Source organism: Falco punctatus (genome assembly GCF_963210335.1).
Source record: "Falco punctatus genome assembly, chromosome: 4".
NCBI classification, from domain to species: domain Eukaryota; kingdom Metazoa; phylum Chordata; class Aves; order Falconiformes; family Falconidae; genus Falco; species Falco punctatus.
In genome coordinates, this window is record NC_137583.1 from 50,316,946 (window position 1) to 50,338,843 (window position 21,898).

At 53.7% G+C, this 21,898-nt stretch overlaps 1 protein-coding gene across 1 annotated transcript; it reads left to right on the plus strand.

The window, feature by feature from the left end:
- Positions 1–8,660: 8,660 nt before the first annotated feature.
- On the plus strand, positions 8,661–10,927 carry LOC308061975 (acrosin-like). Its single transcript, XM_080382733.1, has 4 exons — positions 8,661–8,898; positions 9,237–9,502; positions 9,789–9,934; positions 10,400–10,927. The coding sequence occupies exons 1-4, from the start codon at positions 8,738–8,740 to the stop codon at positions 10,733–10,735; spliced, it is 909 nt and encodes a 302-aa protein (XP_080238859.1). The 5' UTR covers positions 8,661–8,737; the 3' UTR covers positions 10,736–10,927.
- Positions 10,928–21,898: the final 10,971 nt, after the last annotated feature.

Below are 21,898 nucleotides of genomic sequence, written 5' to 3' on the forward strand. Positions count from 1 at the left end.
TCTGACCTAGAGTCATCTCAGGGGCTTCTGAGAGTGGCCAAATATCCCTGGTCCCATCGACTTCAGGGGCCAGAATCCTTCCTGCACCTGGGAGGGCACCAGTGGGTGCTCCAAAGCTCTAGGATCCCGCCAACATCTGTGCATCCTATAACTTATGTGCGACGAGCGAGGGGAAGCAAGCAGCCGACTCAATGTGAGTGATAAAGCAAGCTTCGATTTATTACGGCGCGATTATGTCTTATATACAGTTCCAGTTAATTATGCCTACAAATCATCTGCTAATTGGCTAAGCTCTAAAGGGTTACATTTTCATACGTCCTCCTATTTGCGGTTACAGCGGATAGCTAGCTACATATATTTTCTCTCTTGTCTACGCGAATTCCTCAAAGTTATTTACAACATTAGGCACAAGGTCAGTGTTTTTCTCAGCTTCCTTATCAGCATGCCTCAGCACAGCTGCAAGGCCTGCTTCAGCTAACTTACGCTAACTTTGTTTCACAAAGATCTTTAAGGGAGTCATGGCCGTGATCACACAGCCATTCTGCAACACTTATGGCTGCTGCCCCTGGCTTCACAGGGGATGAGGACGGTGTACTCTGCCGTGCTCCTCAAGAAGACATTCCCTTGGTCTTGCCATGGTTGTCCAGCTGAGAAAGATTTCCAGACCTCAGGTGAGCCTTGATTGTGGGCCCACCAGAAGCCTCATTCAGGTTCCAGTCTCCCTCCCTCACCCCACCCAGAGAATCCCACCAGCCCCTCGAGGACTCCCCCTCGGGTGTCTTCAGCCTGGTGCCAGGCCAGCTCTGGCCGGGGGACACAGACGATGCGCCTTTTATACTCCCCCGGGGCACTGTGACTGCTGCATTGCCAAGTGACGGCACTGTGACATGGGTGACACAGGGATGACATGCGCAGCCCCGCCCCTGCCCAGCAGCCTTGGGAGGAAGGGCTTTGGGGTGCCGGTCCCTAGGCAGCCCCTGTGCCCAGGAGGCCCGGGGGGCTGTCCCTGCCCTTGGTGGCCATGCACGGGGCACAGCTGCTGGGCATCCCTGGTGCCTCCTCTCCCACTTGGCTCCCGGGGACAAACCTCGTGCTGTTTCTCCTCTCTCAGGCTGTGGCATGTGATTTAAAGTATCAATCACCAATATTCGAGTTAGCGGAGGTTATCTTTATTCAGCAGTGCTGGGTGCACGGGGGATCTCTCCACCAAAGTCACGCACACCGAGGGGACTTTTCAGTCCCCCCTTTATAGAAGCTAATCATACCTATTCATTAGTTTTCCAAGTAGTGGTTTACATATTCATTATTATTCAGAGAATTCATTTACATATCTCGTGCCTGCGCAATGTCCTTGAGGAGTTGTCTCTGCGCAGACTCTATTCCTTAGTGGCCATGTTTAAAGCCTTCATCTTCGCCACGTTGCATGTACAACAGGAATCTAAGCCAAAATGTCCCTTCTAAAGATAACCAACCCAAGGACTTAACAGTCTGTGCATCGTCATGTGGCAATAAGGGTCCTTGGACATTTCCCAAATATAAATAAACATAGGTGCGTCATCCTTTGGATAAGTGGTACAGCATTCACTATTGACATGGACCATCCCTTGTGCCCAGTGCCCACACTGTGAGCCGCCCCCTCTCTACCACAGGTAATGTCCATGATGTTGACATGTGGAATCGTACCCTACAACTCGAGGAGAGTTATAAAGCAGGATGCTACGTGACAAGAGAGCAGCACGTAGACACCACGCCAGGACCAATCACAGATGACTAGAGTACGCGTGGACAAGTAGCTTTAGCCCATCACCTCTGAATAACAACGCATGCGTGGTGTGTGTGTCTTTTGTTAAGAGTATAAATTGCTGTAAGCCTTTTAATAAATCAGCACTAACTTGATCACATTGGTCGTATAAGCTGTGTCCGAGAGCCATGTGCATCAACAAACCAGTACGGGGAGAGCAGTGGCCCCTGCCCCAGGAAAAGCTGTGTGCCCTGCATGAATTGGCTGAGGAACAGTTAGACGCGGGCCACATTGAAGAATCACATAGCCCGTAGAACACCCCTGTAGTAGTGATAAAAAAGAAGTCTGGTAAATGGCGATTGTTGCATGACCTGCGTAAAGTCAATGCAGTGATGGCCCCTATGGGGGCCTTGCAGCCAGGGTTGCCATCTGCCACCACCATACCAACAGAATGGGATATTTTAGTTATTGATCTGAAAGACTGGTTTATTTACCATTCCTTTAGATCCAAAAGACAAAGCAAAGTTTGCTTTTACAGTACCAACTAGAACTAACTCTGAGCCCACAACAAGGTACCACTGGCCCGTGCTGGCTCAGGGCATGAGAAACTCGCCAACCATTTGTCAATGGTTTATAGCCCAAGCCCTGAGCTCAGTGAGAGACAAATACCAAGATGTTTACTGTCATGATGACACGGATGGCATTTTGCTAGCAGCACCGTCCAAAGAGCTGCTGGAGACAGCTGAGAAGGGTGCCAGACATAGTTTAGCAGAATTTGGATTGAATGTAGCTCCCGAAGAAGTTCAGAGGCAAGAGCCCTGGAAATATCTGGGCATGAATGTGCTGAAGGGAACTGTGTCTCCACAACCTATCAAATAGAATCTGGATGTAAAGACTTTGAATGATGTCCAAAAACCTGCAGGAATGCTAAATTGGCTACGGCCTTATTTAGGCCTTACTAATGAACAAATGCATCCTCTTTTGCAGCTTTTAAAAGGAGACACAGATCTTTTAGCCCCAAGTTACTTAATGCCTGCAGCCTTGGCACTTGTGAAAGAAGTCAACAGTTGATCTCTTCACAACATGTGTGGCGTGTAGCTATCACGCTTCCTTTAAGTGGTTTTATTTTAATGGACCAATCTTCCCCTTATGCTACGTTGGCCCAGCGGAACCAGGCTTGGCAAGATCCACTGCATGTACCTGAGTGGTTGTTTCTGCCTTTGCAGCCTAAGAAAAGTGCTGTTGAATTGTACGAACTTGTTGCCGATTTGATCATAAAAATCCAAAAAAGATGTTTAGAGTTGACTGGACTTAATCCACCAACTGTAATTATCCCTGTACAACAATTCTATGTTGAATGGGCACTATTAAACTCTACTGCCCTTCAAGTGGCTTTAGCCACTTTTCAAGGGCAAGTTCAGTACCACATTTCCACCTCATCCACTTTTGAAAATGACTGTAAATCTAACTTTGCAGCCACAGCAACGAAGTCAGAGACGACCAGTCAAAGGTGATACAGTATTTACAGGTGGGTCTGGAAAAACGGGAAAACCTGCAGTCGCTTGGAAAAAACATGGGCAATGGCATTCCCAAATTGTATATCAGGAAGGATCCCCACAAGTCATAGAGTTACAGGCTGCAGCTTTGGCATTTCAGTATTTTCCAGGCCTTCTTAATCTTGTTACTGATTCGGCATATGTGGCAGCCCTCCTTCCCAAGTGAGACAGGGCTGTCCTTGGCCATGTCAACAATCCCAAGCTTGTTGCAATTTTGACTTTAGTTTGGGGAGAGATTCGGAAACACCATTCTCCGTATTATGTTATGCATGTTAGTAGCCATACTCCCCTACCTGGTTTTGTAATTGAAGGCAATGCTAGAGTTGACGCTCTAGTTTCTGTGGCTCTGTCGGTGCCTGTTCCTGAGGTCCATCAGCAAGACGTGATAGCCCACCAATTCTATCATCTGAATTGGCGATCCTTGTATCATCAATTTGTCCAACAGGGTCTCTCTCAGGCAGCTGCACGCAGGAATTGTTGCAGCCTGCCCAGACTGTCAAAATGTTACTTCTGTGCCAAATTAGGGAGTTAATCCTAGAGGCCTTCAAGCTTTACAGCTCTGGCAAACAGATGTAACTGATTACAATGAGTTTGGCAGACAAAAATATGTCCATGTTACAATAGATACATATTCTAGTGCAATGACTGCTACTGCCCACACAGGTGAGACCAGTCGTGACGTCATTCGGCACTGGCAACGTGCTTTTTCTGTGCTCGGTGTCCCTCTTGAAATCAAAACGGACCGTGGACCTGCCTATAATTCTAGGCCCGTCAGTCAGTTCCTTTCCCAATGGGGGATCTCCCACAAATTTGGTATTCCCCATTCCCCTATGCCAAGCCATCGCCGAACGCATGAATGGTACTCTTAAATGCCAGCTTGAAAAACAATAAAGGGGAATGAAGTTAATGACCCCAGAGGCACGATTAGAGAAAGCATGTTATGTTTTGCACTTTCTGAAAATCTCTGCTGACCATGCGGTGCCTCCCATTGTGCGGCACTTGGTGTCAATTGGTGACAAGCCGCAAAAGCACAAAGGTGTCTTCGTACGCATGAAAGACCCTCATACCGGGCATTGGTTGGGACCGCGTGAATTGTTAACTTGGGGGAGAGTTATGCTTGTGTTTCTGCAGCTGAAGGTCCGCGATGGATACCTGCTCGCTGTGTGCGGCCGAGGCTTAGCGTGCCAGACCATGGGAGCACTGCTGCCGCCAGTCAACGCAAACACTAATGTGTGGTCTCCTTACTGAACCAGTCCTTCTTTGGTGTGCCCTTCCTCAAAACTGACTTGCAGACATTGTTGCAAAAAAGTGAATGTACGATTTTGACAAAGAATGTGGGGAATGAAGAATGTTACTGAAAGCTTTGATATTTGGGATGATTACCTCTGTATAATGTTAATCCAAAAGAAGTTGATATTGTTTGCACTTTTAATGTCGATAGTTGTTTTTAAGTTGATGCTATTGTAGTAGGAGCCATGATGGGACCATGACACCTGCACAAATCAACACGTCAACCAGTTGATAAGCATAATGTGCTCAAAGGCAAAATAACGTTGGATGAAGCATGTAATGATGTAGTTGATTTATGGAACTGATGGGAACGTATTGCAGTGGTTCTTCTCTTATCCGGAGCAACAGCAGGGAAAGCATTCAAGAGTTAAATCACCTTGTTTGTTAGGCTAAGTGGGTCCCCCGTGGAGAGTCGGCCAAGTCACGACAATCACACCAATATGGCTACATGCCGTGCTCCCTTTATTAAACAAACAGGTCATATTTATAACTTAAACCGACCGCTCACCCGACTTTGCACACAGCTGATTGGATAAAAGTCTCTGGGCCATGTAGGGGTCTGTGTCGCTGATTGGTGAGCATGCTGCAGGCACCTGATCAGAGTGTGCTGATTTTGCAGTTCCCAGGACTTGCTCTGCACCTGGCTTCTTGTTTGTGCATAGCTTGTTTTCCTTCTCCCACTGCTTGTTCCCAGGACAAGTTAAAGCTGCTCTGCAGCTTCAACTAACAGGCCTGGGTTCTCCAACCCAGACAATGGTAACATATGTCCTCGGTCCTTTAAAAATCCCTCTACAGTTAGGCAGTTAAAAACTTGAGTCAAATTTGCCACTATGACATACAAAACAGAGCAACTATTGCCTTTTGATGTTGGCTCAAGGACACGGCTGTGAGGATTGTGATGGTATGTGCTGCATGGATTTTAGGTACCCCATTGCAGCAACAAGTTATCAAAATCTGAGAAAATGTCATCCTTTTGGTCATCAATTCACTCAATTGGCAGTATTCTTTGTTTGATAATGCCTTTGTTGCCATCGTCTTTGCAAGGGCCCTGCAGCACACGGCAAAAATGGTACTAGTTGTTCAGAAACAAAAAGGGGGAAAAGTTGGTGAATTCAGTGGGTCTGCAGACAAGTTAGTTGACTTCAAAGACTTAGTCTTGTACCGTTAAGACAGCCACAAATTGTCAGGTATGTCAACAGGATGTGAAGAACTGGAATTTAGAACCACAGCATACGGGCACCTACAGCAACAGCAAATAGCAAGCAAGAAGACGAACACAAAAACCTATCAGGGACTGACACATGTACTGTCTAAGTTATAAAAATTTGTATAAACAAGAAAGGCCATTTTGTCCAAACCCAGCCACGCAGACATAGTGTTTTTTCAGTCTGCCTCCAATTGCGTCACCGCAGGTTGCTCCACATGGGATCCCTGTTGCAGAGCCAGCAGACCCCCTTCCGCCCACAAGTGACCACGCTCAGCCTGAGGGCTCCGTGGTGGCTTTGGCTCCGTGACACCTCTGATTATCGGAGTGCTGGGTTAGCACGCTGTGTGTTGCGGACATTACCAAGCCTGCTAGGAGTGCAGGGGAGTGGACTTTGCGCTCTGTGCTACGAGGTACACCTGAGGCCTCTGGACAGAAAGCCGGACTTGTTTGGGGAGGGAGCATGCTCCAGCATCATCCGTAGAGCCATAAGAACTCCTTTCACTGCATGATCAAGAGGAAGCAAAGGGCATGCCCATGCTTCCAGAGATCAAAGTTCAGCTGGAGGCATGCCCTGCAGTCCTGGGTAGGAACAGAGCTGGGAGCTGCAGCACCATGGCTTGCCGCGGCCCAAGCACAGAGCAAGAGGAGGAAGGTCCTGGCAGCTTCAGAGGCAGGCCCTTCTGCAGCTCCCGCAGGGGGGGCATGCCTAGGTGGGCAGCAGCTGAGGGCATGCGTGCTCAAGCACCTCCAAGTCCTTCCTGCCTCTGGGAGGTGGAGAGGTGGCCAGTGGTTGGCAGGCCTGGTCCTCTTGCAAGGTGGGGATGCTGGGGCTGAGCAAGCACGTTGGCTGACACTGTAGGACATCCACATGCCTGAATCCTGGCTCCTTGATCCCCCCTTCTCTCCATTTGCCGTGCTTATACGTGCCCCTCATCTTCCCTGAGTGCTGCCTCTCTCAGCCCTGCTCTCCTCCCAGAGACGGGGCCAATCCCAGTTATTTTTTCCCCCCTTTGCTCCCAGGTTTGCCCCATCTGTCAACACACATGGTCTTTGGGTGTTGTTAGCTAGGTCACCTTGGACTTGTGTGCCATTACTGACGGGCTTGCCTGGGAACTGCTGTCCCTGCCAGAGTCCTCTCCGCCAAATGACCCCAATCTCTTCCTTCAAGCGTCTGTGAAGTGTGGCCACCTCTGACGGCATTCCCCGCTGGCCACCTGCCAAAACTGGTGCTGAAAGAGCAGAGTTTCCCCAGCAGACAAGTTGTCATCTCCAAGGCCGCCTTCTGCCTGCTCTCAGCAGACACATGGGAACCGGCAGCCGGTCCCTTTTCAAAACACAAAGCAGCCTTGAGCCCGCTTGCTTGGAGGCCAGTTCTGGGGCCTAGGAAGCCCTGCTGCGCCTCAAGGGCCTTGAGAGCAGCTCTTCCACTTTCAGACAGAGCCTGCCCGCTCCTCCTCCTCGGGACCCGGTTGCTCCCTCCGCTGTGCGCCTTATGCCTCGCCACAGAAGCCAGGATGGCAGCAGGCAGCTGCCGCACCTTTCACAAGCTTGGAGGCTGCCATCCTTCGAGCCATTGCCCTCGACCCTCCAGGGACCTAGCCCTGCTGTGCAAATGCAATGCACATGCCTGGCTCCTGCTTCTCTCCTGCACTCCAGCAGGTGAGTGAGCAAGGCTCCTTCAGTCAGCGGCAGAAGGCAGACTGATGAGACAAGGCTGATGCAGGATTCACCAAAGCCACGGATAATGATTGCATGTAGGTTTGAGAGCAGGAGCATCCTTCTCTCCCTAGAGCTTCACAACGATTGCCCTTGCCACAAGTGCCATGGTCAGTGTGTGCCCAGAACAGCAATCCAACTCACAGACAGCAAGGACACGACGCCTGCTAGAGCGCGTTGCTGTGGCTGACATCGCCAGTGAGGAGTGTGCTGCACCTGCATTTCACTGTGTTTTGTGCAGGAAGGTTGACGTCGCTGGGCTGTGCTTGGCTTATTTGGCTTGCCCAGCACTTCTTGCCTGCCACGGCCATCAAAAGATTGGCTCTTCAACACCCAAGCACGCGCATGCTGCTGTAGTCATTGTGTTCTCTGTTGTGTGTCTGTTTATTGGGAAGCAGCCGGTGGCACAGGGCTGCAGAGAGCAGGGCGGCAGGGAACTTCCCAAAGAGGCTGCGAGGCCACGCTGGGTGCTGCCCTGTGAGCTGTTAGCAGGCAGAGCTGGGAGCCAGGCGCTGCTGCCTGCCACGGGGCCTGCCCACCCTGATCGTGCAAGCAAGGCATGCCACAAGGCTCTGTCGGGGGTGTGCAATCCCAGCTTCTGCCTCCAGTCCTGCTTGGAACCCCTCCTGTTGCCACCCGTCCCTCCCCCACCGCCACCACGCCCAGCACCCGGAACCAGGCACTCTGTGACATCAGCCCCGCATCCAAGAGAACCCCAGGCAACAGGAATCCTGCAGGCAGTACGTCGGCAGCCACACTGGTGGTGACAAGCCCTCGTTCTTGCAGCTGCCACATGTTGCTGGTAGTGATGGATGTTCTCCTCCTCCTCGTTGTCCTGCTGGCCATGTGCTGTCCTGTGCACGGCACATGGGATAGCTGTGGGTAAGTGGCCCGGGGCTCTGGGGGGGAGATTGGGCAACCCTTGTGAGCTTCTCTGGATGGGTCCTGCTTGTCCCCCATGGCCACCCCAGAGGTTCTTGAAGGCCATGTGGGAGGCTCAGCTCCTTGCCATCACCCAGGCTGCCGGCACAGCTCATCTACGGGCTGAAGCAGAAAGCGGGGAAAGGGGAGTGGGCACACAGCCCACAGGTTTCCTCGGCCCTTCTGGCCATGCCTTGAGGGGAGGGAAGAAGCTGGAAAGGCACAAGCTTGCATGGAGCTAACCAGAATGGAGTTTCTGGTTACAGAGGCACTTGCGGCCTTCAGCCTGCCGCTTTGAACAACAGTATGTCACACGTCGTGGGTTTCAAAAATGCCCAGCCAGGGGCCTGGCCTTGGATCGTCAGCATCGAGGCTCCCTTGGAAGGAGGCATGGCGCACATCTGCGGGGGCTCCCTCATCAGGCCACAGTGGGTCCTCACATCAGCCCAGTGCTTCATCGAGGCCAGGTAAGGAGGACCAGGGATCGGGGCTAGCCCCACACTCTAGCAGGTGCCCTGAGCACAGCAGCACGTGCTGCGGCATGTCCTGTTGCCCTGCAGTACGCCCAGTGCCTGGGCACTCCGCAGCCACCTGAGAGGCTGCTCAGGAGAAGGCTGAGCTTGTGCCACTGCTTCCCAGCAGCCTCCAGCTCGACACTGCTTGAGCCCAAGGAGCATGTGGTCTGTCGCACCCTCCCAAGCACTGCTTTCCTCTCTGCCTTGCCAAGCAGAAGGCAGGGCGACTGCTGTGCTGCTGCAGCATGTGGCTCTGCTCCCTCTGAGCCCTCTCTCCATCTGCCTTCCAGGAACATCACCATGTGGCAGGTGGTGGTAGGTGCCACCCGGCTGACCCAGCTGGGACCTGAGGCCCAGGTGCGCAACATCAAGCGACTGCTGGTTCACCAGCACTACAGTAATGTCACACAAAGAAACGACATTGCCTTGCTGGAACTGGAGCAGCCTGTCCAGTGCAACAGCTATGTACAGCTTGCCTGCGTGCCCGATGCCTCACTGAGAGTCTCAGAGCTGACAGAGTGCTACGTCAGTGGCTGGGGTGCCAGGATTGCAAGAGGTGAGCTCCCAAAATATAGTCACGTTGCGAGTGCAAGCTTGGCCAGCTTGGGGAGGCAGGTTGCTCTTCCTGACGGCAGAGGCGAAAGCCAGAATCAGGCTGTGGGGACGTATGCCTCTTAGAGAGGGAGGCGTGAGCCACTGACCCAGAGCAAGGCAGAAAGGAAGGAGCGGTCCAGCGCCTCCCCACATGCAAAGCCGAGCCCCGGGATAGGGCTTCAGTCACGCAGGGAAGGAGAACTGGCAATGAGCTGCTGGGTGTTCATTTCTTTCTGTGCTCTTCACAGATGGAGGATCGGCATATGTGCTGCAGGAGGCCCAGGTCCACCTCATTGATGCCGGGGTCTGTAACAGCAGCGGCTGGTACAAAGGGGCCATCCACACCCACAACATCTGTGCTGGCTATCCGCAGGGTGGCATCGACACCTGCCAGGTAGGAGCGTGCTACAAGCCAAGCCCCGGCAGCACGGGCAGCCCTGCCACAACTGCCCAAACCTGCACCGTCACGGGCTTTTCCTGGCCTCTCACACTCCCATTGCTGTGTCCCCACTGCTGAGGGCCTTACCCCCCTTCCCCTTTTGCACGCCTTTGCCCAGGGCCTGCCTGCCTTGTCCCAGAGGCCTGGCACTATGTCCACAAAGCCCACCCAGTGCCCTTGGCAGCCCAGAGCTTCACCATCCCAAACGTGCAACATCCTTCTGCAGCACTTGCAGGACAAGTGTGCCGCAGGGAGAGTGAGCCCTGCCTTACAGGCCCACCGCCCCCTCCCAGGCAAGCTTCTCCAGAGCTTGGCTGGCCACTAAATACAGCTCTGGAAGTGCCACGAGAGGGAAGGAGCCAGCCACTGGGCTGACGGTGGCCACCCAACAACCCCTTCATCCTTTCTCCTCTGCTGCAGGGGGACAGCGGTGGGCCTCTTGTGTGCCAAGACAAGAGCGCTGACTACTTCTGGCTTGTTGGCCTGACCAGCTGGGGGATGGGCTGTGCGAGAGCAAAGAAGCCCGGAGTCTACACCTCCACCCAGCACTTCTACAACTGGATCCTGGAACAGATGGGCCTGCACACAGCAGTAGCGACTACTGCAAGGCCGCAGCCAGCCTTCACCTCCACCCCCGTTCACAGGCCAACACCAACAGAAGCAGGAAGGTTTATACCCTGCCTATTTAGAGGACAGAAGCTGTGGGATTTCCTTACTTGGCTGCATGAACTCCTGCAGTACCTAAGCAGGAAATAGGTTTTTTCAGCAGGACAAAGAGGATCCAGGGCTGGCTGCAGCGCACCACCACCATTTCCTGCTGGGGCAATGCCTGCTGATGCAATGGCGGCCTCAGTGTCAAAGGCCTGCTCTGTCCTGCCCGCGCTCCTCTCAACGGAAGAGCTCAGCTGGCTGAGTCCCTGCAATAAAGTGTTTCAGTTCTGTGGCTAACCAGGCGCCAGTCCTCTTCAGTCTCGTGTGCAAGGCCAGGACTTCCACACCCGGCACCTGCCGAAGGAAGCAGGCTGCGGGCAGACAAGTCGGGCACAAAGGGTCACAGCAAAGGGCTGAAGCTCTGCCTGCTGAGCAAGGAGGATGAGGGTGCAGTGGAACAAGGGAAGGCAGGTCACTGCGGGGCTCAGGGCCTTGGGGATGGCAGTTGGAAGCACAGAATGCCTTAGGCCCGCTCCTGGTGGGATCCCTGTGTGCGTCTGTATGAGGCGCAAGCGAACTTGAACGTGGACTCTCAGGGCCCAGGAAACAGAGATCTAGAAAAACCCAAGGCTTGCACCAGGCACTGCTGAGGGAGCCTTGGCTTTGAGCCCCACATATGACATGGACTTAATTTCCAGACTGTTATCTGAGGCATCTATGAACACGCTGTGCTTATGAATCCAGGGAGTGAAGCTGTGTTTCTCTTTCAGTAGCCTCATCCTCTGGTCTCATGGTTTCATGCCGGCCGGCAACCAAGCACCACGCAGCCGCCTGCTCACTCCCCCTCATCCGGAGGGCTGGGGAGGAGAATCAGAAAGGAATGTAAAACTTGAGGGTAGAGATAAGAACAATTTAATAATTTAAACAGAATAAAGAGGTAGGAACATCAGTAATAACAATGATAATAGTAACAATTAGGATGGAAAGGTGGGGGAAAAGGGTAAAATCCAAAGGAAAAGGGAAAAGGGGAGAAAACCCCCAAGTGATGCACAGTACAACTGCTCACCACGTGCTGACTGATGCGCAGCCAGTCTCCGAGCAACGATCCCTCCCCAGCTAACCCTCCTACTTTCTATACCAAGCATGACGTCCCATGGTATGGAATACCTCTTTGGCTGGTTCAGGGCAGCTGACCTGGCTGTGTCCCTTCCCAGTCTCTTGTGCTCCCCCAGCCCTCTGGCTGGCAAGGCCCAAGAATCCAAAAAGCCCTTGACTTTAGTATAAACATTACCCAGCAACAACTAAGAACATCAGTGCGGCTATCAACATTGTTCTCACATCACAGGCAAAACACAGCACTGTACTAGCCACTAAGAAGAAAATTAACTCTATCCCAACTGAAACCAGGACATCTGGAAACCCCGGAAAGGCCTGGACTGCATTCACATGGGTGTAAGCAGTGGTTCCATCTGCAGGGATACTTGTCAAGGTATTGCTTTGTCTGTGTCAATCTGTTTTGCCTTTCACATTCATTGTGGCACTCTCTCTGTGTGTATGTGCATGTCTGGCTCTTTGGAATGCAGCTGCACGCGCGTGGGAATATCCATTTAGGCTGGCATAGGAGCAGCCCCCCAGGTGCCCACCTCATTCAGATCAACCAGACCTGAAAGGAGAAATCCCACAGTGTTCAGAAGCCTGCCGGCTCTGGCTGCTCCGTAACAGAGTGGGCAAGGAAACCCAAAGCAACTCGGCAGCAGAGAGCACCGGGTGGGCAGGGAGGCAGCTCTGACTGCCCCACAAACAAAGCAGCGAAAGCCATTTATTCTCGCATCCTCTTCCTGAGCTTTCCCCAACGCCGTTCTTTTACCTTCAGCAAAAATCTCTCCCTATTACCAGCAACACTGCCCTGAAACCAGAAATTGCACATCCTCTGCTTCATTCTCCCCTTTCAAACACCTTTTCCCAATTCTACAAGCAGAACAACACCAAGGCAATTAATAATTAACTTCCCCTCCATCATTATTAATACATTACCATCAAGTATCATGAATGTGTATTTACTTCTTGTTCCATGGTCCTTTCTCAACCCACTTATGGGACTTCTTCCCATTGTCCTTTGCATGTACCAAAAGAACATGAACTGCCATGCTGGATTGGAGATTATGCTTCCCTTCCTAGGCCATTTCTCTTGATCACCTAAGGTATACAAGGGCCACCAGTGATGACAATATTCGGCCCATTTTTTCTGATTGGGGGGGTCACTCCAAAACTTGCTCCAGCATCTTAATAAACAACCCAAAAGAACTCTGAAGAACCAGCTCCCTCTAGCAGAATGACCAGATCCCATGTGTACAAAGTTTCAAAATCACAAACACTCAATACCTAAACGAAACCCTGCAAACAAAACCGGACAGAGGCAAAATCCAGCAAACAAAATCCAACAAAGTTTCACATGAGCGTGAGGCAAAATCTGGGCTCTGGGCATCTGCATAACAGCATATGGATTAGACAATTGTGCACTTCAAATATCCCGGGGGGACTCTGACCCACCGGGGGGACTTCAACTCGCAATGCGATACGACTTCTTTGTAAGCAACCTCAGTGTTTATGACCATGTCGCTGTTATCCCAGAGAGCTGTCACGGAGATTCACCTGGCCAGGGAATCTCAGAACCTTGGCAAAACTACTCCGGTGCATGCTTGCGGTGCTCACGATTTCTCTGGTCTGTCGAGATTCCGGAAAGTGGGTCCCGTTTGGTCACCATGTTCTGTTACCGAAAATCATAACCAAGAAAGCTCTCTGAGCGAAACGACAGTTTAGGAAGCTGACAGTGGTTTATTGCCATGCTGGACGCACGGTGGATTTTTCCTCCTCACCCACACACCAAGTTCTCGAGGGTACACATTACATAGAATAATATGGCACACTGGAAGGACAGCCTGGAGCAGCTCAAGGAGAAGGTGCTGCCGACAGAGGCCCATGATGCGTCTGGGTGAGTGCAGTGGGAATGGGGATGGCTTTGGGCATCTCACCCTGTTCCTTCCAGCTATCCCAGCTGGTGCTCGCGAGGTACCCTGGCATCAGAGCACTTTAGCCAGCGAAGTGTGGGGATGCTGATCAGGAATCAGTGCCTTTTCCTCCCACCGGTAGCAGGTTCCTGACATGAAAGGAGGCAGGAGGAGGGGGCACGTGCAGGACAGAGCCCTCCCAAACCAGAAGTGGGGAGTGGATGCAGAGGCTTTCTGGAGCAAGGCTGGGGGGTGACGGCTCATCTCCCCAAGCAGGGGTGTGACATGCAGTGCTGGGGAGCTGGGTTGTGACCTGCTCTCCTGGCAAGGCGCAGGGGGGTAATTAGCACTGACAAAGGGATGAAAGCGGTGTGAGGGCTGGTTTGGATGGCAGGCATGGGAGCCTGCGCCCTTCCCCTCGCACCCCTGCGCGCCCTGGGCAGCCCCAGGTGTGAGGGTGTCTGCCTGGGGGGACCAACCCTGCCAAGGTCCCTGTGCAGCCCTACGTGCCTGTGGGGGGGTGGGGACCCCTTCGTGACAGCAGCAGGCAGGGGATGCCTTTGGCTACAAGCCTGTGGGCTTTGGGGCGCTGCTTTGAGCCAGGGTTGGTTGTTTGCCCCCTGTCACCCACCCGTGGCTCCTGCCTTCTCCAGGAGAATTACGGCCATCCCATTGCTGCCGCTGCTGACCCCTGCCTCACTGGGCATCCTGGTGCCATCATCAAGCAGTAGCAAACTCAGCATCACGGCCACAGGTGGGGGACACGGGGACCCATCCCCGGCCCCTGGGGATGTCATACCATGGCAAGGGAGGGCTCTTCCCCGGGTGTGGGCAGAGGGGTCTGGGGGTGCCTGGGCAGGGCAGGGGAGCAGAGATGTGCTGGGGAGGGTCAGCTGTTCTTGCCCCAGGCCTGTGGGGTCCTACAGCCTTGCCCGGCGCTGCCCCATCGAGCCCATTTTTCTGCCTCAGTGGTGCAGAAGCCACGTGATGAGCTGTGCCTGGTCTCAGCCTGACCTCAGGTTTGCTGGGGCATCAGGTGCCTCCTGTGAGATAAGTCGCCAAAATTCAGCTCCGCAGCAGCCTCACCCACCGGGTGCTCTATGGCCACTCCAGCCCCCTATCCTGTGCCCCATCAAGGTAGGGATGACAAAGGTAGGGATCTGGTGGGGTGACCAAGGCTGGGAGGGTGATGCTGAGCACTGGGAGGGATGCATGACTCAGTTTCCGCAGGGAGAGCTGGGTGTGGGAGGGTTGCCTGGGGATGCTGAATTCAGCCCCATGTGTCAGCCAGGCTGCTCTCTCCTTCTCAGCACGACAAGATGGAGCTGTTGGGCCAAGACAGCCGCATCCCCAGGGACTGGCCGGACAAGCAGCTGCCTGTGATTGTGGGCAAGGAGGGTACAGCTAAGGCACGCTTGGGGAGGGGATCCAGCGGGTGCCAAGGGGACAGAAGTGTTGGCATGAAGCCATATTCACCCTGGTGCCCTCCAGCCTGCCTCCCTCTGGTCTTTCTTTCAGGCTTCCCGAGGGACAAGGCCAAGCTGTCCCCAAGGCAGAGGGATGCCCAGGACACCGGCCACCTGCTCTCACAGCCCCGGAGGGTTGGGTCCTTGAGCTGCCAGCTGGGTATGGTCTGTTGGGGTACCGGGGGGGGAGAGGGCACCCTACTGTCAGCCAGTGGGTGGGGGCGAGCAGGGGTCGATGCCCCCAGCCAGGCAGGGTGGGATGGAGTCTGGAGTGGGATGGGGAGGGGTGAAATGGGATGGAGGGGGAGGGCTGGCACATGGGGCAACTGGTCCCCACATTGGAGCTGGAGTGAGGTGGGTGGCAATGGTGGGGCAGCCCTGGCCAGTGTGGGACTACAGCCTGTCTGCTTCAGAGTGTGGGCCAGGACCACATTTCGGGGTGTCTCTGGCCGGGCAGGTGCCACTGCTGCCTGCCCCGTCCTGGGCTGGCAGAGCTGCACACAGCCATTTCCCACCCCTAGGGCTGCAGGGGGGCTAAGCCCTGATTCTCGACCCCAGGCACCGTGGCCTCGCTGGAGCAGAGGCCAGCCTCATCCCATGGGCAGCTCTGCCAGGCGCCACCGGGGCTCCTCGTCCAGCCCCTTCAGAGCGGCTCCAGCACCACGGCAGCTGAGCGGGAGTCGGGGTCCCCGAGCAAACCCACCCCACCGAGCAGGAGAGCAAGCAGCTGAAGGCAGTAGCAATAAAGGATGACGGGCAGTGCAGCACCTCTGTGGCCTGAGTGGGGTGGCTCTGGGTTGGGATCTTCCCCTCATGCATAAGGGGCGGCTGGCAGCACCCCTTATTCTGCGGGCACGTGGTACCAGAAGAGCTGCTGGAAATTGCCCCTGTCCAACCCCTTCCCAGGGCCTGTGCCAGCCCCGTGCTGCCAGGCTCCCCCTGACCCCCCCTGACCACCACGAGCCCCACTTTTGGCCCCCGTGGCCCCTGCCAGGGGAGCCGATGGCCCCAAAGGGGGTCTGGGGGAGCCGGGCGGTGCAGCAGGGTCATGATGATGCTCAGGTGCTGCTGAAGATGGTAGGGAATGGGGACCTCAGGGAGAAGGGCAGCAGCCGGACACGGCTTAGTGCCAGAAGTGAATCCCACTTGGAGCCTGCTGGTTTGTTCTCGCTTGTGCCAAGGGATGAGCATCCCCGCACCGGTTTGCTTCTCTCCTGTTGGAGAAACCCCCTCTCCCTCTTCCAGCGCTGCCATTGATGGGAAGAGGGAGGTACCGACCCCAGTGCTGCCCAGCCCAGGGCAGCTGATGCTCCCCACCTCCAGAGCAAAACACCACAAGCCCTTCCCTGCTCCCAAAGCTGGTGGGACGTGTCCCCTCCTTTCCCTTATGCCACCCCCACGGCTTGGAGTTGCTTTCCCCAGCCCCCTTTTGCCCCCAGTCCACTCCCTATCAGATGGGGGAAAGCCCAACTGTGTGCTGAGACCTGTCTCAAGTTGTGTTGTGAGTGGAGAGGTACCGGGCAGGGAAACTGCTGTCCCTGGAAGCAGTGGGGCAGGGGGAACCTGGGGGTGTCACAGCTGGGGACATGTGGCTGTGTACACAGGGGATGCTGGGGGGGAGAGCATGACACAAGCCCCCAGACCTCCTGCACACACAGTGACAGACCCCGTCTTTGCCCACCCTGCTGCATTCCCCAGGGATCCACTCTGCGGAGATGTTTCCCTCGGTGGGTTTGGGTTTTCAGGGAAAAAATGGGTGCTAAAGGACCACTTTGGGGGTGCCCAGGTACATCCATCAGGATTTGGGGTCCCCCCAGTGCCACCTGCACTGGGATAACTGGGAGCACTCAGGGCAAAGCAGTAGGCATCAGAGCAGAGCCAGCAAAGGACCATCCTGCACCCCAGGGCTGGGCTCAGGCATCAATGGGCTTCAAAGCACCCCCAGGACTAATGGCATTTGCAGGATACAAATCCTGCAAAGGATGCCTTTGGTGCTCATGGCTCCCAGCTCAGCCCCTCTCCCACTCTCTGCCCCATTTGCTGACGCTGGGACCCAGCTGCACCCTATGAACACCCCCACCACCTCCTATAGACACCGAGCCCCCACCTCCCACCCCTCCTTGGGTGCTGCCTGCACCACCAAAGCGGGTGAGTAGCCCCAGCTGGAGCCTTTTCCCCTTTTTTCCTTGGAGGTTGTGCCGTCCCTGGGGGGCATGCCAGCACCACCGCTGTGCCTGGAGCCCCCCAGCCCTCGCTGGCCTCTCCAGGCTGGGCTGAGACTTGGCACAGCTTCCTGGAGCTGCCGGCACCTCCCGTCCCCACCGGTGCTGCTGTGGCATGGGGGGGTTCGCTCCCAGTCTTGGTGCCCTGCCAGGATTGTCCTCCCGGCAAAAAGAAAAGGCCAGGACAGCTGGTGTTAAACAAGTGATTTTGTTTCTTACGTTATTTTTGAATGAAAAGCAAAACCCCAGAAAACTTCAAGCAACCGTGTTTTGAAGGAAACAGCACCACAGCTGCGGTCACGCACCAGCCACCCGCCTGGGCTGAGGTCAGACGCAATGCTGGAGGTGGGGACAGAGCTCTGAGCTTCTGGGGTGGTGTTTGCCAGGTGAATGTGAAACACCAGTTTAAAAAAACCAGTCCGGTGGAGTAACACAGTACAGTGCTGCAAGGATTACTGAACGCATCGGCTGAAGGGTGTGAAGCCCCTGGCAGGTGTCTGCATGGCCCCTTGTTCTGAGCCAGGATGGCACGGTGCTCTTCACACTGGAAGCCCATGCTCAGAGTGTGAGTGGTATTGCTCTTCTCTGTCCTTCCAACTGCTCATCAGCCCTGCCAGCAGCAAGGGCAGCACTCATGGGATGCTCTTGGCCCACTCAGGCTGGCATTTGCTGGGCTGTATTTGGGTAGAAAGCGTGGAACTAGGGCACCGGTGAGCTGAGGGTGGTGCAGGTGCCCCCTGGGTCATGCCCAGGAGCACAGCCCGAGTTATCTTGGGGCCCCGCTTCAACCCCCACCCTGAGTGGAAGCTAAAGGCAGCGGGCTGAACTGAAGCCAGGAGCTGCTCACGTCTCAGACTCCCTCACTGCTTTAGGCCAACTGGTACCCTGTATTCCCTGGGCCCCCGAAGGTCACACGCAGATGGTGGCTTGGGGCCGGTGTGACGTGCAGAATTAAACTCTATAACTCACGATAAGTTATAAAGCAGGTATGTTTATTGCGGCGCCGGGTGCAAGGGGGATCGCTCCTCCTAACTAACACTTAGTTGTACTCACAATACATATTTATACAGTGAAGTTGGTTAGTTCTGCCCAAAGTCTACACCTACTAACTAATTGTGGGTTAGTTGCTTTCTTGCTTCAATTTAAAGGTGCAGTTCATTTTAAATTGACTGGGCATGCTCCCCGAGCGGGGGATTCCCCCTCTTCGGGGGGGGGGGGGGGCATTTGAGTAGGAGATCGTGATCTCCCACTACCACAATTACTTTATCCTAGTGGTGCAGATTATCTCAAAATTTTACTGAATCTTCCTATGTTTTGTGTTTATGTAACAGCTAGTTATAAGAAGATTTTTATTCTAAGGAATTAACCTTCATGATAGAATTACATTAATACTTATTGACCAGTGACGTATGAATCGCTGTGCTGCTTGTTATCGCAGACTGTTATTTGAAATCCCTGTGCTATAGACCATACTAAGCTTAGTCCTTACTCTCAGACCATAACCAGAGCGCCCAGGTTCTATTGTGTATGGGATGAGTTATTGGACAGCTTGGCAAGGCCGATATCCAGCTGTCCCACTTGGCAACAAAACTAACTTTTAAGGTGTCCTGAAGTGAACTACCTTCATTATAATACCAAAAAATCATGCCCACAGGTCAAGTAGACCCTTGCCCAGGTGAAGACCCTTCCCCTGTGCAAGCGTAGTAACAGAAAAGGATGACACAGCAAATATAACAATTATATGCAAATTACTAACCAATCATTGTAATTGGGAGTGTATGACCTTGTAATTTTCTGTATAAATGTAACAGTAAAACCTACACAGGTGTGCCTGATTTGTGGAGATGCCACCGAGCACCCAGCGCTGCAATAAAGGAGTGCCTGCTGCTTAATGCTGCAATGGTGTTAAGAGGTTTGACTCCCAATTTCGGTGACAGTGGTGACAGGTGGAAGGTGTGGTTAAGCAGAACAGCTTGTAACAACTCTATAAAAAAAAGGAACCAACATTGGACGGAACGTTCCCCCACCGGACATGGAAACGTATCGGACTGTCGGGACACCGCAGCTCCGGGGTGGTAGCTGTTGCTGCAAGCCTTTCCTTCTTAACTTCTTTCTTTCCTTCCTTCCTTTCTTAATCTGTCACTCTCTCTCTCCCTTTGCATTCGCGTATTTCTTGTTGGGCAAATAAAGTTCCTTGGCTCTTGACTCCATTTTGAGTCTTCATTCTGTTCCCGAGAATACAAACAGAACCATGCTCCGGTGTCAGACCGGCATGTAACATTTTAATCGGTGTCACGGACAGGATTCTCAGTGAAACAGAAATTGCCAGGTTCTTTATGAGAGACTCTTGTGTGTGTGCCTGAGACCTACCTTGGTACGAAGTGAGTGCAGAGTCTGAGTCCGCGGTTCTGTTTGTCCGTGAGGAAAAGAGGTGGAGAAGGACTAAGCGACAGAATTGAACAAGAGACGAGTCTCTAAAGCGGTTTAAAAGTGTGACCTCCAGAGGGTGAAGGGAGGTGGGTGTAGTAGCAGCGAACATACAGTGAGGCCATCTCAGGACGAAATAACCCCTCTTTGGTGAAATGAGTGCCCACACTTCTACAGAGGTTCGTGATGTTTCCCCCACTGAAGTATGGGGCGGAGATTTATATACACTGGATGATTTTTGGGAACCTATCATTCTCGCCGAGCTCCCCAAGGGTGAGAATGGGCAAAAAATCAGCAGTTCCAACCGCTATAGCATAGTGGATAGGGTCATGATATTGCAGACGGAGGCTAAAGTTAGGCCTGGTGTAGGACAAGGCCTCAAGGACAAGAGTCCAAGTACTGATAGCCTGATGAATAGAGTCTTGTTAGAACTTGTAGGGCACTAGCCTGGGAACAAAGGAACAAGCTAACTGCAGACCCCTGAGCCGCTACAGTTGAGGAGGCAACCAGACGGACAGAGAAACAAGTAGCCAGATAAGGGAACGCATAGCGCCGATATGTAACTTTGCTAATCAAGAAAGCCGCCTAGAAAGAAACCCCCTAACTTTGGAATAGAAATTGTTGCTATGTCAAGGTAAACCAATAAGCTCCTATTGTTCTAACGGTGTGCCTTAAATATCAACCAATCAGTGTTTTTTACGCTTAAGATTTAACCAATCAGTGTGTAATATGTAGAAGGTAGAAACGTATATATGTGTAAGAAAATCACTAATAAATGGACAACTTGCTTGCATCAAGCTGCGTCCCGTCTCTTCATTTGCCGCACCAAGCCTGCTAGGAGTGCAGAGGAGTTGCGCTCTGTGCTACGAGGAGCACCTGAGGCCTCTGGACAGAAAGCCGGACTTGTTTGGGGAGGGAGCATGCTCCAGCATCATCCGCAGAGCCATAAGAACTCCTTTCACTGCATGATCAAGAGGAAGCAAAGGGCATGCCCATGTTTCCAGAGATCAAAGTTCAGCTGGAGGCATGCCCTGCAGTCCTGGGTAGGAACAGAGCTGGGAGCTGCAGCACCATGGCTTGCCGCGGCCCAAGCACAGAGCAAGAGGAGGACGGTCCTGGCAGCTTCAGAGGCAGGCCCTTCTGCAGCTCCCGCAGGGGGGGCATGCCTAGGTGGGCAGCAGCTGAGGGCATGCGTGCTCAAGCACCTCCAAGTCCTTCCTGCCTCTGGGAGGTGGAGAGGTGGCCAGTGGTTGGCATGCCTGGTCCTCTTGCAAGGTGGGGATGCTGGGGCTGAGCAAGCACGTCGGCTGACACCGCAGGCCATCCACATGCCTGAGAGGCTCTCTCTCCCCTCTTGCTTGTCACCTCCTCCAGCTTCAGGTTCACTAGTGAGCTGTGCATGCACACAGGGCTCCCAGCAGCAGCTGGCCCGAGACACTGGGGCTTTCCAAGTGCCGGCTGCCTGTGGCCTACCTTGCCATCGGCCTTTGCTAGCAGCCAGGCCTGGGGACCCACCGTGTGGCAGGTGCAGAATGAGAGCACAAAGGAAGGGCTTTGGGGTGGCTCTCCAAAAGAAGCCAGCGGGTACTGTGGTGATTAGGCGGAGGGCTCAGGAAAGCAAAGCAGCCAGCACTTTGCTTCTGTGTGACCGGCTCCTTGATCCCCCCTTCTCTCCATTTGCCGTGCTTATACGTGCCCCTCATCTTCCCTGAGTCCTGCCTCTCTCAGACCTGCTCTCCTCCCAGAGACGGGGCCAACCCCAGTTATTTTTTCCCCCCTTTGCTCCCAGGTTTGCCCCATCTGTCAACACACATGGTCTTTGGGGGGTGTTAGCTAGGTCACCTTGGTCTTGTGTGCCATTACTGACGGGCTTGCCTGGGAACTGCTGTCCCTGCCAGAGTCCTCTCCGCCAAATGACCCCAATCTCTTCCTCCAAGTGTCTGTGAAGTGTGGCCACCTCTGACGGCATTCCCCGCTAGCCACCTGCCAAAACTGGTGCTGAAAGAGCAGGGTTTCCCCAGCAGACAAGTTGTCTTCTCCAAGGCCGCCTTCTGCCTGCTCTCAGCAGACACACGGGAACCGGCAGCCGGTCCCTTTTCAAAACACAAAGCAGCCTTGAGCCCGCTTGCTTGGAGGCCAGTTCTG